The following is a 17,074-nucleotide window of genomic DNA, read 5'->3' as shown; positions in this document are numbered from 1 at the left end:
AGAAGTTTAAATATTGATTTAAACTAATATAAAATAGATAATTAAAATACTAATTTTTTATCATTAAATAAATAATAAAATTTTACTGTACATTTTTAAGCAAAAAAAATTATCTAATTAATTTGAATTTTTAATATAATTTAAATTTCATAATAAATTATGAACATAAATAAATAATAATTTTATTCTTATACATTAGACTATTTTAATATTTGAAATTATATTTATTTTTTTCTTCAATTTGACAGATGTGGCAAATGTACTTTTTTTTATCAATTAGAAAATCTTACGACATACAGGATTTTACACAAGTACTACTAATTTCAAAATAATCAAGCCATTTATAAAATACTAATATTTCATCATTAAATAAATAATGAAATTTTGTTAAATATTTTTAAAAAAGTATAACTATATAAATAATTAGAGTTTTAACATAATTTAAATATGATAATATTCTTAATTAACTAAAGAGAACTGCTACAACTAATAAAAAAGTAACCTGAAAATATGTCATAAATATGTATTTCATTTTTTTATTTTTCTTTTCTTTTTTTCATGTATTTTTTTAATCATCATAAACATTTTTAAAAAAATAAAAAATTTACAACATCATTGGCTCAGGAGGGAATTGACAATTTATCTCTTCCCAAACAAAATTATTGAGTTCGAGGAATAGATTAATAGATTCTTAAGTTTTCAGAAATTTTTATATATTTTTTAAAATATTATTTAAATATAAAATATTTTTTAATTTGTTAATCTAATCATTACAATTTTCTTAAATATAAATTTTTTAAATTTTAAAACAAAAACTACATTAAAAAATTATTTTTCAATAATATTTTAACTTTTATAATATTTTTATTTTAACTTTTTTTCTCTCATTTTCTAAAATCAAATAAAACATCTTAATCCAAATAATTTTATATATTACTATTCACAAACCATGTCACTACTATTAATACATCGATCCAAATCATATTTAAGGATATGATGTCTACATGTGTTGTTTTTTGAAGGACGAGACTGATGCTGGTACATTAAAATTTTTAAGATTTAAATCCAACCCTTCATTTTACCACTTCTCATTTTTTTTTCTTCGGTTGGATTGCTTCGATTTATGCAGTGAAGTACTATCACTATCACAAAAATTCTCCATATCTCTTTTCACTTGTTAAGTGTAGAAATTGAGTTTATAAAAAATTCTCTATATATTACTTATTTTACTTATGATTACGTTTTTTTTTTTTAATCCAAAACATATTTATATTTTACAAAATAAGTTATTTTTCAACTGGGCAAATGTGCCTCGCACATTGCCCAACCGCTAGTATATATATATATATATATTATCACATCTCCATATCTCCCTCACAGGTAAACGCAGGTGGGTAGTAGGTGCAGATATGCAGCGGAAAGAAGAGACATCTGAGCTAGTAGGTAAGCCCACGCACTTCATTGAATGACAGATGAAAAACCACTTTTGATAGCAACGTCGTCGTCTCATGCGGTATTTACTATTCTTTTCTCAGATCTATGTTCAATCAAACTGCGCGCGACGTGAGACAGTTTACGTCTGTCACCATCGACGTTCTGTATGCTTTTTGCATTGAAAAGCTTACTACTTTAATTCTATCACTCATTTATTATTTTACAGTCTAATTAAAAATTTTATTTATTTTATTATTTATTTTAAAATATTTTTTTAATATCATTAATCATTACAAAATATATAATTTTATTATTAATTATTTTTTTAATCATTAAATGAAATTTAAAAATAAAAAAAATAAAAGAAATAATAAACATGTAGTAAGAAGTAATACCTGTAATTATTTTTAATAATATGCGTATAATTATTTTATATAATTATATTTTAAAAAAATATTTATATAAAATAATATTATATTTTATATAATATTTTTTTAATATCATTAATCATTACAAAATATATAAAAAAATATTTTTTTAAATATGAATATATAAAAAGTTATAAAAAAAAATTTATACATATTATTTTCCGTTATTAATTTATTCTTTTGCTTCTCTATCCCAACCGAGCTAGGAACCCTAAAGTTTTATAATTATATATAAAGAAAAATTCGAATTTGCATGGAAAGATAATGGCTACGTATAAATAAATATATAAAATATGTTGAGAGAAAGAAGGCTTATAATTTAGATCAATATTACGTAGCTTTTTTTAGAAAAAATAAAAATAAAAAAACACTTATTTTTTATGGTGCATGAGAAGTGAGAAACGACGTCTCTTCTTTTGGAAAACTTGTGAGGAAAACACTCAAATTTCGAATGTCTAATCAATTCATTGTTGAATTAATAGCAAAATTACCGTTTTCGTACTCGCATAATTCCGAACAAAAAATGTGGGGTCATTCCCACCTCGCTACGTACGTACGTTCCCCAGCTAGCTGCTTAATTGTTTACGTCGCTTTTCTGTATGAAAAATAATTTACACACGACGCATATTCTATATATGTTGACTGAAATAAGCTTGACAAAAACTATCATGATTGCTTTTATTTGTGGAAAACATGGGCGTCGTTCCTAGGGCTGCAACCCGAATAAAAACAGTCGGGTTTGTACTCGACCCGACCTGAAACGTCATCATTCAAGGATCAGACCGACCCGATCCGACCCGATCAAAATAAAATCGGGTCGAACCCGTATGACCCGACTAAGTCTTGCATCGTGGAAGAGGAGAAGAAGGGGGACTTGATGGAAGCATCTGAAGATGAATCCAAGGAGCCAGATAACCTCTGGTTATTCTTGTTTAATGAGCAGATGCTTTAGCTTGAACCTGATTTCTTAATGATCAACCTCCCATATCTATTGAAACATATAAACTTGTATTGGATCTTAGAAAACGCCGAGATCTTACCTTCGAACTTATTCACCGCACTGCCACGCACCACCATAGATCGTCCCCACCCGAAGTCATTTTCATATATGGGGAATCTCGAGTAACTCCCCATCATCATCGATGCTCCGTCGGAGTTCCCCAAAGAGAACAACCTCGACTCACTCTCCCAATCCGCTACTCCCCGACGGACCATGGAGTCATCGTGTGCAACCACGTTCTGGTGCAGAAGATCGGCGCACCTCGCAGATCCCTGGACAGAAGCTCGCCGGCCGCAGCACCAAACAATCTCCACCAGCCAAAAGCTTCTTCCCAGACCAACGATCTCGAGGACGATGAGAAACGCATGAGACCCGTGCTCAATGTGTTAGCAAAGGCACGGAAAGAACGAAAGGCAGAAAATGAGGACGGGTTGAAATAAAAATGCAAACCCGTTAACTAGTCAGGCTGGAGACCCGACTATACAATAACCCGACAAAATCGGTTCGGGTAGAGTCGATTTAAGCGGACCCATCGGATTAACGGATCGTTTGCACAACCCTAGTCGTTCCCACCTCGCTACGTACGAAGTGATGATGAACATATGAACACTACTTCACTAGACAATTACCACATTTTCCGGAATAAGTGATATATGTGAAGTATAAATATATAAAGAATATTATATATAATAGAGGAGATCATATATAATAGCTAGCTAATATAGGGAATTACCAATTATAAGCAATAATAATATTAGAGTACACACTAATTTTCTTACAATTATATTTTAAAATTAGAGTATTTTAAATAAAATATTGATATTTTTATAAATTAAATTTTTTTAAAATCTTAATTTAAAACAAATAGTTATGAAATGAATCGTATGTTCATGAATCAATTAATTTCCTTAACTAGTAATTGGCCCGGGGAAATGCACCAACAAAAGTAAAATGCTGGGCATACTACTTACTATATATATATATATATATATGCCGGAAATCAAAGCAGTGGTCAAGCTACAAAAGGCAACCGAAAATCCAGCATGAATGCGACACACGCTAGCTAGATAGCTGTACATGACCCAAGCTAATTAGAATTATTTTTCAAACCGTGTAACATATGATACTCAATTAATTAAGAAAGAATAAAATAAACATTATAGATATTTTAAACATCTTTTCTAGGTTAAAAGTTGGCGGTTTGCTTGGAAGCAAAACTTCCCAAAAAAAAAAAAAGGCTTGGTGCTTGCATGATCATGATGAGTGACAGTCTCAAATCCGGTCTAACGTGGCAATCGGCCTCCTTTCATCTTCAATATATCCCAATTAATTAATTCGATGTTCTCGTTAGAGATCTCCACATCTAAATTAATAATCTTCAGGACTTAATTTGTACTAAATCTAAATCAACACATTTGCATGTTTCATGGAAGATGTAAAGGCTGAAGCATGCACCACCTTGGTCATTTTTTTTTAATTACAAAGAGATTCCACCAACCTGATATAAAATCTAATATATCATCAGAAATTATTAAGTTTTTAACTCATTTATTTTTATTATTTTTTATTGAAAAATATTATAGACACAAATGAATTTTACAAAGAGATCTCACACACTGATGTGGCACACTGCTAGTATGCCACGTCTCCACTTATTTTTTTTTCTCTTTTTTTGTCCCCTCCTCCCGTGCCGCCACCCCTGCCCTATCCCCTATGCCTTCTCTCCACGCTGGCCATGGTGGTCAAGGACCACCTTAGGGTGGGCAGAAGACACCGATGGTCCAAGCGGCACCATCGGCATGGAGCTCACAACAGCTTGTCGTGCACGCTGGTGGTCAGGGACCACATTTTGCACACTGTGTGCGTGGTTGATTGTGGGCCGCTAGGTGGCTGGGGTCACGGGATCTGAGCTGATGGCTTGTCCTTTAGTCGTCTGTAGTGGTTGGGAACCATCTCGGGAAGGCATACAATGCTGGCAAGGAGGGAAAGGGGGGAGAAAGATAGAGGAAAAGGGGGAGGAGGGGAGGCACGGAGAGAGGGAGGAGAAAGAGGAGGAAAAAAAAAAAAAAGAAACATGTCACATCAGTGTGTGTAATATTTTTGTGAGATTCTTTTATGTTTCTAATAACCCTCTTTTTTAATCCGACTTTCACATGCACTCTCGACTTACAAATGGACGTAGTTGTTATTTTTAAAATCTGTGCCTGGCTTTTGTTCCACGCGCATATATATAAGAAGGTTTGGACGAACGTTAAGAGTGCACAAGCAAGTCGAAAGAAGAAGAAAAAAAAGCTTGGCTCCCAAAAGTTTTCAAGTGAAGAAGGGATCGAGGGAGAGAGAGAGATACGGCCAGAGTAGAAATCAAATGGGAAGGAAGCCATGCTGTGCAAAAGAAGGTCTAAACAGGGGAGCATGGTCTGCTAAGGAAGATAACATCCTTGTGAACTTCGTTAAAGTCCATGGCGAAGGGAAATGGAGAGACGTTCCTCAAAGAGCTGGTGAGTAAATAATTAATATTTGAATGCTTCCTCTCTCTCTCTCTCTCTCTCCTCTATTCATTCCTTAATGTTGTAGGTTTTCCTTCGTTCTGTCTTTTTCACTTTTGTATATATATATAGTTTATTCACGTTGATAAATCATGTCAAATTTGGTAGGGCTGAAGCGATGTGGGAAGAGTTGCCGGTTGCGATGGTTGAATTATCTAAGGCCAGATATCAGGAGAGGCAACATTTCTTCGGAAGAAGAAGAGCTCATTATCAGACTACATAAGCTCCTCGGTAACAGGTATCGGAAATCTTCTTCTTAATTTCTTTCAAAGTGTTTAAACGTTTATCAGAAAATAAAACAACTGATCATGAGTAGAGTTCTTTGCAATTTTCTCCCAAATATTGTCCTCGATCGCGAATAAGGGACAGAATGCTTAGTAAAACTTAAATTAATGTCCACAAATGTGTAACAATGAACATGTTAATATCGAAGAATATATATAATATATATATATATATATATATGTGTTGTTGTTGTTTCTAGTGAATTATGAAGTTAGATAGTTATATATATAAGCTCCATTACTGACACCGGACTTATCCGGCAGTCAATTATTCAAAGTCTTTAATTATGACCAGAAAGTAATCCCAGTTTTTTTAAAAAAGGGTTGCGGCTCATATATGTACAAAATCGAGGGGATGGGTTTACTGATCAATGCTTGGGATATGGTACGTGGGACCGGCTTTACTTTGTGCTAATATTTAAGATGATTCGTAGAATGTATAAATATTATGCAATCACTTTAAAAAAGATGAATTTATAATTAAAAAAATTATTATTTTTTATGTGAATTTTATATTTATTTTTTTTAAATTAATTATACGATACTTGCACACTCACGACTGTAACAATCATTTACCGTTTAAAATTCTTGTTATTTATAATGTATACATGCATTCTCAAAATACCCTCGATATGTACGTTAGGAATTAATTATAAATTATCCTCTACTTGCTAATTCTGATCCTCATCACCACTATAATCATATTTCTGACAAGAATTCATAAAGTCAAAGTACTTGTTTAATTAATGAAGATCCCAAGTTGATCAGCAATATCGCAACCTCCGATTTGATCTAGAAACCATGCATTTTATGCTATCCATGGTTTATTCCTCTTCATACAAAAAAACTCAAAGCAGCTTATGAATATTACAAAGACTCATAACTAGCTCTAGAAGAATTTTGTTCATGAATTATCTCTCAGAGAGAAAATGCATGGAATGAAAAGATCAAATAGGTGCCATTAATTCAGGATAATCGATCTTCTACTACAGAAGTGATGTTATCATTATCGATCGTTAGTTCTATTTTTTGCACGAATAAAGCGAGTTAGTTATCACATTGTCATGTACGTGTGTGCAGGTGGTCACTGATCGCAGGCAGATTACCGGGACGAACAGACAATGAAATTAAGAATTACTGGAACACCAAGTTAAGAAAGAAGGTACAAGGTCATGATCACGACAATATTAACGATTCTAGTAAACAAGAAGATGGTACTGAATTAAAAGACAATAAGCTGGGAAGTATGACGCCGGTCTCCGATATTCGAGGAACAGGACCTCTAGAAACATCTCAATCAGTAATTCGGCCAAAAGCAATGAGGTGTGCAAAGGTTGTAATGCCATGGCCACTAATTGATAATGGGATGGTCAATAATCATGAGCATACGATCCCTGGTGGAGATAGTGAAAGCCCATGCCGTTCAGCTCAAAGGGACAACAATTCCTATGGTTTTCTAATGGATTTTGATGTCAATGACCTTTTGATCTCAGACGTTCTATATTCAGATGGCCATCAAGTTCATAAAGACCAAATAGTTGAATGTGAGAACCTGGTGGATGGAGGAGTACTTGAACCCTGCAAGAACATGCCAAGTAGTAGTAGTGTTGAAGATATTGCAGTTTCTGGACATGTCGAAGCCAAGGTTGATGATTCATTATTGGATGTAGTGGCGGCTGAGAATTGGAGAGAAAGTACGGACCACCCAGTTCAACCGAATGCAGATTCTTTGGATCTTAAGACATTGGCAGCTTTTCTTAATTTAGAAGATGATCATGAGTGGATTAACTGAATTAACTACTATATATATATATATGAATAAGCTATATATATTGATTCTGCATGGAAACATGTGATCATCTTGTAGCTAAAGTTGTGATTTCCAGTAGGTAATGGAATGTTGTTTTATGTATTTAAAGATCTAATAATATTATTGTAGCTTGAAGGCCGTAATGACACGAGTACTTCATACGATCATAACTAATATTGATCAAAGGGTCGATCTGGCCGGGCACATTCTATTCCATTCTATTATCATGCAGTACTAGTTGCTTTAACTCGGTCTTGGTAGTGCCACCTCCAGGTCTAAGATTCGAATCCTCTTGATCATGGGTACTACAAACAATTTTTACAAACCATCGAATTGTAAGAATTTTTTCATAAATTATTATCTGAGGTGCGCGCACTTGTGGAAAATTCATTGCCGAAAGCCTCTGTGAACCCCTAGATTAATCGAGACCTTGTTCTCAGACATCTAATATCCCAAAAAAAAAAAAAAAAAAAAAGAACTAGCTAGGCCGAAAGAAGAACAGCAAGAAAATTCTGGCATCCATAATTAGCATCCATATATGTAACGTAACTGTAAATGAAATGTCAAGGTTGCATTCCCCTAGCTAGTACTAGATAAATATATAGAACACTCAATTATATTAACCTAAAAAATAGGTAAGTGTTGTTGCATGTGATCAATTTGAAGACGAGAATATATATATATATATATTTATATATATATGATGATCAAGATGTCCATGCAATATTCACTATTTAGATATTTTATTTGATAGTTTTAAGTATACTACTATCATATATACCAGTTTGATCAACAAATAATCGAGGAAAAATCTCATTTTGCACCACAAAATTAATTATCATATTTCTGATCCATCTTGATTAATTTGCATCTCAAACAACTTAAAACTTAAATTTTAACATGTACGAAATTACGAAATTAATTGCGCCACTATCCAACACTAAAATTCGTTGTGGGTCTTAAATAATCATTTCTTTTAAATGGGCCTTATAAGCCCAACCAACACTAAAATTCGTTGATCACTAGGGAATTATGGGTTGGCCACTTTTGCATAATATATCATTATAAAATGCTAATTAAATACAAATATATATAAAACCAAGGTACGTAACAGATCATGATGAGAATACTTAACCAATATTTGCTTCATTAATTAAGAAAAATGCTAAATGTATTTAAGAAAAACTTACAAAAAATTTATTTCTCCTTATATCAGTTATTGATCATATACTGAAAATCATGAAATTTAAATTTCAAAAGAAAACTAACAAAATGAGTATTGTAAGTAAAATTGTAAGTACATATAAAACTACTTATTAATTAATGCTAACACTTACAACGTACGACGTCGCCAATCTTCAAAACATTTTTTCAATCCAAATTAATTATATATGTATACAACCTTTATATATAAGGGTAGTAATCTAAAGACAAATAAGGTTAATATATATATAATTCTTCTCTTTCTATGTATAGTTTGAATCAGTACGTCATGATCATCATCTGATCTAAAATTACTACATGAGTTTTGCCTGTGACAATACATTACATGATAAGCTAGCCGGCCATGTGCATGCGTGCACCCAACAAGAGAATGCGCGCTAACTGACTAGCTTGTTATCAATAGATCATCGACCATGCATCATGCATGGCTACTCCACTGCTCGAACTCGCTCCTTAAATCTCTAGTCTTCAAACCCCAAAAGAATAATCTATTCTCATATATCTTTGAACTACATCCAGCTCTTTGAAGGTCACCGTCATGGCTTTCAATATTTGCATCTTTGTTATAATATCCATTAGCGAAGAGTTTGATGATGAACCATTTTTCCAGACGAGTAGTATACTATTCAATTTTACCCAACTTCTATAAGTCACTACAAGAAATAAGGCCTTTTGAGACGTTTTTTTGTCTGTTGGAAATAAAATCGCCGCAAAAAGGCCTTACTTGCAGCGATTTCTACATCATCGCAGTCTTTTTTCATTGAGTTTATAAAATGGTTTTTTCCAGCGATTTTTTTATTTTTTGCGATGAAAAAATTTGCCATAAATACTAAATTGGTCATTTCCAGCGATTTTTACCTTTTGCAACAGAAGTATTCGCCGTAAAAAGTTACTTTTTACGGCGGTTTATTGTTCGACGGAATTGTGGAAGTTACTTTTTGCAGCAATTTTTTAACTTTAAAAATCGTTGCAAAAAATTAAAGGTATTTTTGCAGCGACAGTAAATCACCGCAAAAGGTAATGTTCAAAATTAAAAGGAACTGGAGCCCGCGGCCTCCTTCATTTTTCCCTCCTGCCCGATTTCTCCCTATCTGATTTCACCCCTGTTTCGCAAAACCCCCTCGATGGCTCTCTTCCTCTCTTTGTCTTCCTCTCTAAAGTCTTTGTGTGGGTACATAGTGCCAACGGGCTGGAGTTGTTTTTCTCCACGACCTCAACGCCTCATCGGTTCTGCTCCACCACCACAACCACCATGCTCTTCGTCCTCGTCGGTAGGTCATCTCTCCTCCACCGTCTCTCTCTCTCTCTCATCTCTCTATTTTGTGCTGCAAGAGTGCGTAATCACCAACATGCTCTAGGGTTTTGTTTGCTTTTGGATTTTTTTTTTGGGTTTGAGAAAATTTTACTTTGCAATTGTCTTATTCATCAGTTTTTTCTTTAGTTTAGCGTATTGGGTTTGGAAAATTTTCATATTATCGTGGAATAGGGATTTATATGTTTTAATAGGATTTTGGCATTGGGTATTAGATCAATAGGATTGGTGTGGTTCTGCTATTCACTTACTACATTTCTATCCTTTTTTTTTTTACATTATTTCTTCCAATACTACTCATTTCTCTATTATTTTGGCATCCTCTCTACTATTCACTTTCTAATTCTGCCTGTAATGTTATTTGATCGAGCATGTGTACTTGAATCTTCGTACAAAACCAACTTCTATTTTCTGGGCTTCTTTAAAAAAAAGATGCCAAGAAAATGAAACGGGTCTAGACATTGATTAAACAAGGATTAAACATCTTCCTCTATTACAATGATTAAGAACCAGTTCGTGATACAAGGATTAAATATTCAAACATCCTAAATATTTTCAACAAGATGACTGTCTAAGCATGCACAAAACCAAATTGAAATTATCTCATAGGCTTTGGTTTGATTATGTAATAACAGAATAATTTGGTCCTGAAAAATAACTCTGCTTTAGTAATGTAAACTTGTTGCATTAATTTGAAACTTCATGTGTCAATTACCATATATTAGTTTATTTATATTCAATGAAACTGCATATGTCAATTACCAGTGGCAAAGTAGTGAATTTTTTAGCTTTACATTGCAGCATTTACAGTTCACCACTTGAGGCTACTTCATTTTTTGAATTTTTAGGAAGTTGATTATCCATACTTATGATTTCTCCAGTTTCTTGTATTATCTCTAAGGTTATGGCAACCCCAAGTTGTTTTTCTTTTGGCTATATATTCTTGAACCATACAAAGTATACTTGTTTATTATGGCAATGCCTTCCACTTTCCTTTGGAGCTAATGTGTTCCCTTCCACTTTCATAAATGCCCCAAATCTTCAATATATCAGCCAAAGTGATGTTTTCCATTTGTGCTGCAGCAGTTTTCCCTTCATTTTTAACTTATATCTTCATTCTACAAGGCTGTAACTTTGGCTTAAATTTCATTTGTTTGAAGACTAAGTTCAGTTTAGTTTAAAACTCCATCATTTTTCCCTCTCTTAGCTCACGTTTAGCACCAAAAAAGATAGCAGCAAACACACTTCCAAGTTCTGAAATTTTCTGAAACAGATTTTGTCATGGTGTCTTCCAACCTCATCTGTCCTTACATTTTTCCCCTAATACTTGTTTAGTTGGGTGTGTAACCAAGTGGAGGGAAGGTAGAAGCATGCATAATTCATGCAATCTACTGCTTGAAGATGTGAGATGATTTTCTGCCTTGTTTTGTTCCATGTTGTACAGTTTAAGCAACAAGGTTCTGCTATAGTTTTAACTATACTTCTTCCTCTATTTGAATCACTTTTCAATTATGTTTAGGTCTCCATTTTTATGTGTTAAACTAGTAGAAATCAATTATGTTTACAGATGTGAATCTTGTCATGGTCAGGCTGAAAGGCTTCTTGACTCTACAAAATAAATGGAAGACTCAATTGCTGTGAATTTAAGGTTGGGAGAACTGGTTCTAATCTTTGTGTTTTGTTTTATGTGCTGTAAAATTCCAGCACCAATTTTAATTGCTTCTATTTTTTAGTTCTCGGAGGCTTGAGGTTAGCAGAGTGGAGTTGCTTCTCAGGTTGGGACATTTTGTGTGGCAGTAAGTATTACACTCTTCTTTGCATATGGCTGTTGCAACATCTAACCACCCAAGAATTTGCCTTGCCTTGTTAAATCTCTTTGTAGCATAATTGGTATAGGTGTTACTAAATCTCCCTCTTAAATTCATGACGATTTCATCAAAGTCATAGCAATATAGTGCTTTAGAATCGCATGGCTGGCCTCACTAAGTTGTTCTAATAACAGATATAACAATCTAGGGAAAGCGCTAGCCATATCAATGTTATAACCTCAGAAAGGCTAGTAAATATTTTAGAATCACTTATAAACCTAGTTTCACTTAACAAGTAGCCAATGTATGCCTTAGCACTCATGACTACTCTCTTAAATTACACTATGTGAGTCATTCCATTTCCCACAGGTTCAGAATGCTTCAATAAAGATCTTCAATAAAGTTAAAAGATCTTCAGAATGTAAATTTAAATAATGAACTTTTATGTCCAGATACTTGAATCTGATGTGCAGTATTGAAGTTAAGTATTTGGTATAATCTGTGATAATTTCTCATAAGCCGTGTGATGGTTCTATGTATCTGCAACAGAGTTCCTAGTTGATTGTGTACAGCTGGATCACAGTACTTAAATTCCTTACAATCAGTCATAAAAAAAGTTTTCATTATTGTTCAGTGCTGAGATCATTTTCTATTTTTGCTCGATACATAATGTGTTTTCCACTATACATTCTTGACCTCTATTCTCCTTTTGATTCTTTAATGATCAACTCAACTCAACTAAGTGTGAAGCCCAAGTAATTGATTTGTTACTTATTAATTTTTTCCTTTTTTGTATTCCATCAATAGGTACTTCCTGTGATGATTGATGTTGGAACTAATAATGAGAAGTTACTAAAAGACCCATTGTGTAAGTCTTTTTCATCCATTTGTGGTGATGATATTGTAGTTGTGCCATATATTTTTCCCCCCATAAAAGTAGTTATTCACCATCAACCATGCTAACTTTAAGTTAGTTCAAGAAAAGAGACTTGCTACCCATGTTTCTTAAAAAAATGCATGCCCCCATTTTTTAAGAAAAAAATGATTTTTAATCATGGTTATGTCTATTTAGCCTGCTTTGTATTGCATATTAACTGCACTTGCATCTATAAATTCACCTGCACCGCCCCTCCCCTCTTTTCTGATCATCATCATGAATGCAAGAGTCCCTTCTAATAGATGATCAATTTATACTTTATTTCCAGATTTGGGTATTCAAGAACATCGTCTTGATGGTGATGAGTATGTTGCTGTCATCGATGAATTCATGAATGCAGTTTTTACTCGTTGGCCAAATGTGATTGTGCAGTTTTTACTCATTGGATGTGCATTGTATTTTTTATTCATTCTGTTTTGTGCATTTTTTTTAATTACCTGAAATCATTTCCGGCAAGCATAGTTCGCCGAAAATAATTTTTTCGTCAAAGAATATTATTTGCGGCGAATACATATCGCCGCAAATAATCTTTTGTAGCGACAATTACTCGCTGGAAAATAGATAACCTTATTTGCAGCGATTTTAACTGCTGCAAAAAATATTATTCATGGCGATTTTTGAACACGCTGCAAATAATATCAAGATATTTGTGGCGATATTTTGTGTATTAGCGACGATAGAAAACGTTGCAAATACTTTTTCGCAGCGAGAGGAGACTGAAATCCCAACGTTATTTGCGGCAAAAATTAATAATATTAGCAGCGAAAAAAATCGATGTAAATAAAAATTTTTGGCGACGAATTTTGTAACTCGCTAGCTAATCTTTTAAAAGGCTCTACAATTGCGACGAAAGTCCGGCGCAACGTAAATCGCTGCAAATACTTATTTGCAGTGATTTTGGAGGTTATTTGCGGTGAATTTAAGCGCCGGGAAAAACCCTGTTTCTTGTAGTAAGTACTACTCCTTCGCTTTAAATCTTTATTAATTAATGGGAATTTAATATTATATATATATTGATATATATGGCTCTTCTAAACCCTCATCCCTAATTCTCGATCTCCTACAGCCCGATCTAGGAATGGGAAACAATCACCTGCAAGATGCATTTTGGGACCTAAACTTGTATGAGCACAGGGGAAAAAAACCTCTACTCAGAGAACTTGGAAAGGACAAATAAAGGTGGATTTTAAAACCTTGATCACGAGTTATTTTGGGAGGGTAAAACTGGCTAAAATTAAGAACATTTTGTAGAAAATTTAATTATATTTCAATAGCGCAACTTTTTACGTACTTACCACAAATAGTCTTATTAATTGGGTGGAACGATCAAGATCACGTGCGTGTAGGGTTAGATTACTTACATATATTTAGGGGTGTAAACTCAAACCGGAAAACTAGAAAACCGGTCCGGACCGGTTTTACCAGTTTTGAACCGGTCCGGTCTAGAACCGGTTTTTAAAATGTAAAAACCGGCCGGTTCCGGTTTTGGGATTTTTTGAACTGGACCAGACCGGTTGATTAAAAAATAATAATAATAATATTTTTATATATAAGTTTTATACAAAATATTTTAAATATATATTAAATATTAATATAAATAAGTTTTATATATATTATATAATTATAAATTTATACATTAAATGTTAATACTAATATATAAGTTTATAAATAATACTAATAGTCTAATATAGACTATAGATTATAGTTATACTTATAATTAATACTAAAAGTTTTTACTAAAAGATTATAACTAATACTAATACTTATAATTAATACTAAAAGTTTTTTTTTTTTTATATAAACAAATTTTTAATGAAAAATTATGAAATTTACATTTTAAAAAAATCGGAAAACCGGACCGGACCGGACCGGAAACCGGTAAAATCGGAAGTACCGGTTTAGGAGGGTAACCAGTTGGTAATCGGTTTTAGAAAATACAAAACCAATACATACCGGTTCGGTCTTAGATTTTGTTCAAAATCGGACCGGACCGGTTACACCCCTACATATATTATTTATTGTGCGAGTATTGCGGTCTTCATGTATTTATAGAATATCCATCAATATTAATGGATACATTATTCTATAGTAATATGTATGAGTACTAATATATCTAGGATGTACAAGTTCTGTGCACTATTTTTTTAAAAATATTTTATTTTATTATTAAAAAAATATTTTTTTTTTACGTAGATCTTAAATTTATTTATTTTTTTAAAATAAGTACACATAAATATCATTTCTGAATATAAATCTGTCATGTCTCTCGAATATCAAGTGTAAATTCTTAATAATTAGGCCTAGTTTGTTTTTGAATATGAGATGAGAGATGGTCGTGAGATGGGTTGAAATAAAAGTTGAAAGTTGATTTTTTTTCTATGATTATTGATTTATAATTTATTTATCATTGCTCAGTCTGTCTCGTGGGTTCACTAACTCTACTTTATGGACAATTAGGCCGAAAGGTTTCACCCCAAAACGAAGCGTAAACGAAAAACCCCTAACTCGTCCAAAACTTCAAGATCTGCTGAAAGGGGGTGGGAGCTTCGGCTCCTCGCCCCCTCTCCTTGCCCTCTCCCTCTTCTCTATCTAGTTTTTAACTTCTGTGTAGTGTTTTTATTTCTTTTTGTGTTCTTAGGCCGAATAAGGGAGGATCTCCGTTCGAGGCTTTCCGGCCACCAGTTCTCTACACGCGCCCCACCGGTGTGATGCCCAGCCGCCGATCTTCAAAACCTCCAAATCTGGCGTCCATCGGAGTAGCGCGTATACCGCACGCGCGGGACGAAAATCCGGACAGCGTTGGCGCGTGGACCTCACGCGCCACCGAGGAACCCTCTACCGACACCACGCTCGGTTGCTGTGGAACCGCTGGCTCCAGGTCTTCCAAGTCTGACCGTCGGCTTTCCTCCCAGCGTGAACAGTTCTGCACGAAATATTGCCGACCAAATGTGTACTGTTCATCCGTATTGTGTTTTTTGTACTGTCTTTTGTTTCGTTTCTATGTTGTTGGCCGTTTCAGTTTTTGTAGCTTGCCTTGTTTTCTTATGTTGGTGTTGCTTTTGTTGACCCGAGTGAGGTTTGGACCTTTAGATCGGACGTAATCCGGGGCAAGGCTTTCGAGAGTGTTGGGCGATGCTACGGCCGGTGGTTATACAGCCGGGCTGTTGTGGTCTGTATGTACGCTGGGTGCTCGTTCCACCAGAGCTCGAAATGACGATGCTTGCGGTGGGCGTGTCGTCTGAGGTCTCATCAGAGCTTGTGGTCTTGTAGTTGTTATTGTAGTTTATTGTTAGTTGTTTGTTAGTTTTAGTTATAATAAAATAGGAATAGGCTTTGGATTTGATGTCCATAGCAGTGTCCCGTACTCTTCTTCCCTGGGAGGATAGAGAGGACCTTTAAGTTCTGTTTTTACAGAGCGCTTTCTCTGCTTCGAGAAAGTTTGATTAGAAGTTAAGACAATGTCTACCGCAAATGTATTTGTGTGTGGGGAAGCTACAGATCTGTTGAGTTAGTTGGCTTATAACTGGATTTTCTATGTATTGGAATTTCTTGTATCGATAAGTCACATTTGTAACTTCGATTTCTTAATGAGATGAGTATGTTCCATTCAAAAAAAAAAAGAAATAAAAGTTGAAAGTTGAATAAAAATTATTATAATATATTTTTTTAATATTATTTTATTTTAAACTTTAAAAAATTGAATTGTTTATTATATTTTTTATAAGAATTTAAAATTTTTTTAAAGGTTATGCTACAGCCCCTACTGGGGGCTTCCGTTGGGGTGTAGTATTGTTTTACATGTGTTTTTTTATGTTATTTTTTATATAGATTTTTTAATATTTTTAAATATTTAAAAAAAATAAAATAAATTTAGAACATCATTAAAAAAACACTTTCTTAATCAGAAAGTTAAAAAAAATCATTAAAAAATACTTCCTTTTTTTATGATTTTTTATTTTACTTCGTGATTAAGAAAATATTTGTTAATAATATTATGATTTTTTTATTTTTTAAAAATATTTAAAATTATTAAAAAAATATATGAAAATACACTTGCTAGACCCAATGGAAGCTCTCAGCGGAAGATCTAACACTTTTTTTTTTTAATAATTACATCAAATGATACGAGATAAAATAAAAAATTTTATAAAAGTTAACGAGTTGTTGGGGGAGCAGGTGACTGGTAGGTAAACTCATGCAGATTGCATGCATTTCATACAAGTATTGAGGGGTAGATGAAAATTCACAATGAATTATTATTTTATGATCAGAAAAACTCACAATGAACTAT

At 33.4% G+C, this 17,074-nt stretch overlaps 1 protein-coding gene across 1 annotated transcript; it reads left to right on the top strand.

Moving 5' to 3' along the window:
• The first annotated feature begins 5,227 nt into the window (after window positions 1-5,227).
• On the top strand, window positions 5,228-7,484 carry LOC109008395 (transcription factor MYB1-like). The gene is made up of 4 exons (XM_018988471.1): window positions 5,228-5,360; window positions 5,517-5,646; window positions 6,773-6,936; window positions 6,979-7,484. The coding sequence occupies exons 1-4, from the start codon at window positions 5,228-5,230 to the stop codon at window positions 7,482-7,484; spliced, it is 933 nt and encodes a 310-aa protein (XP_018844016.1).
• Window positions 7,485-17,074: the final 9,590 nt, after the last annotated feature.

This window comes from Juglans regia, chromosome 1, assembly GCF_001411555.2.
Source record: "Juglans regia cultivar Chandler chromosome 1, Walnut 2.0, whole genome shotgun sequence".
Classification (NCBI taxonomy): domain Eukaryota; kingdom Viridiplantae; phylum Streptophyta; class Magnoliopsida; order Fagales; family Juglandaceae; genus Juglans; species Juglans regia.
Note: the sequence above shows the minus strand (reverse complement) of the source record. Positions and strands in the feature narration are given on the sequence as shown.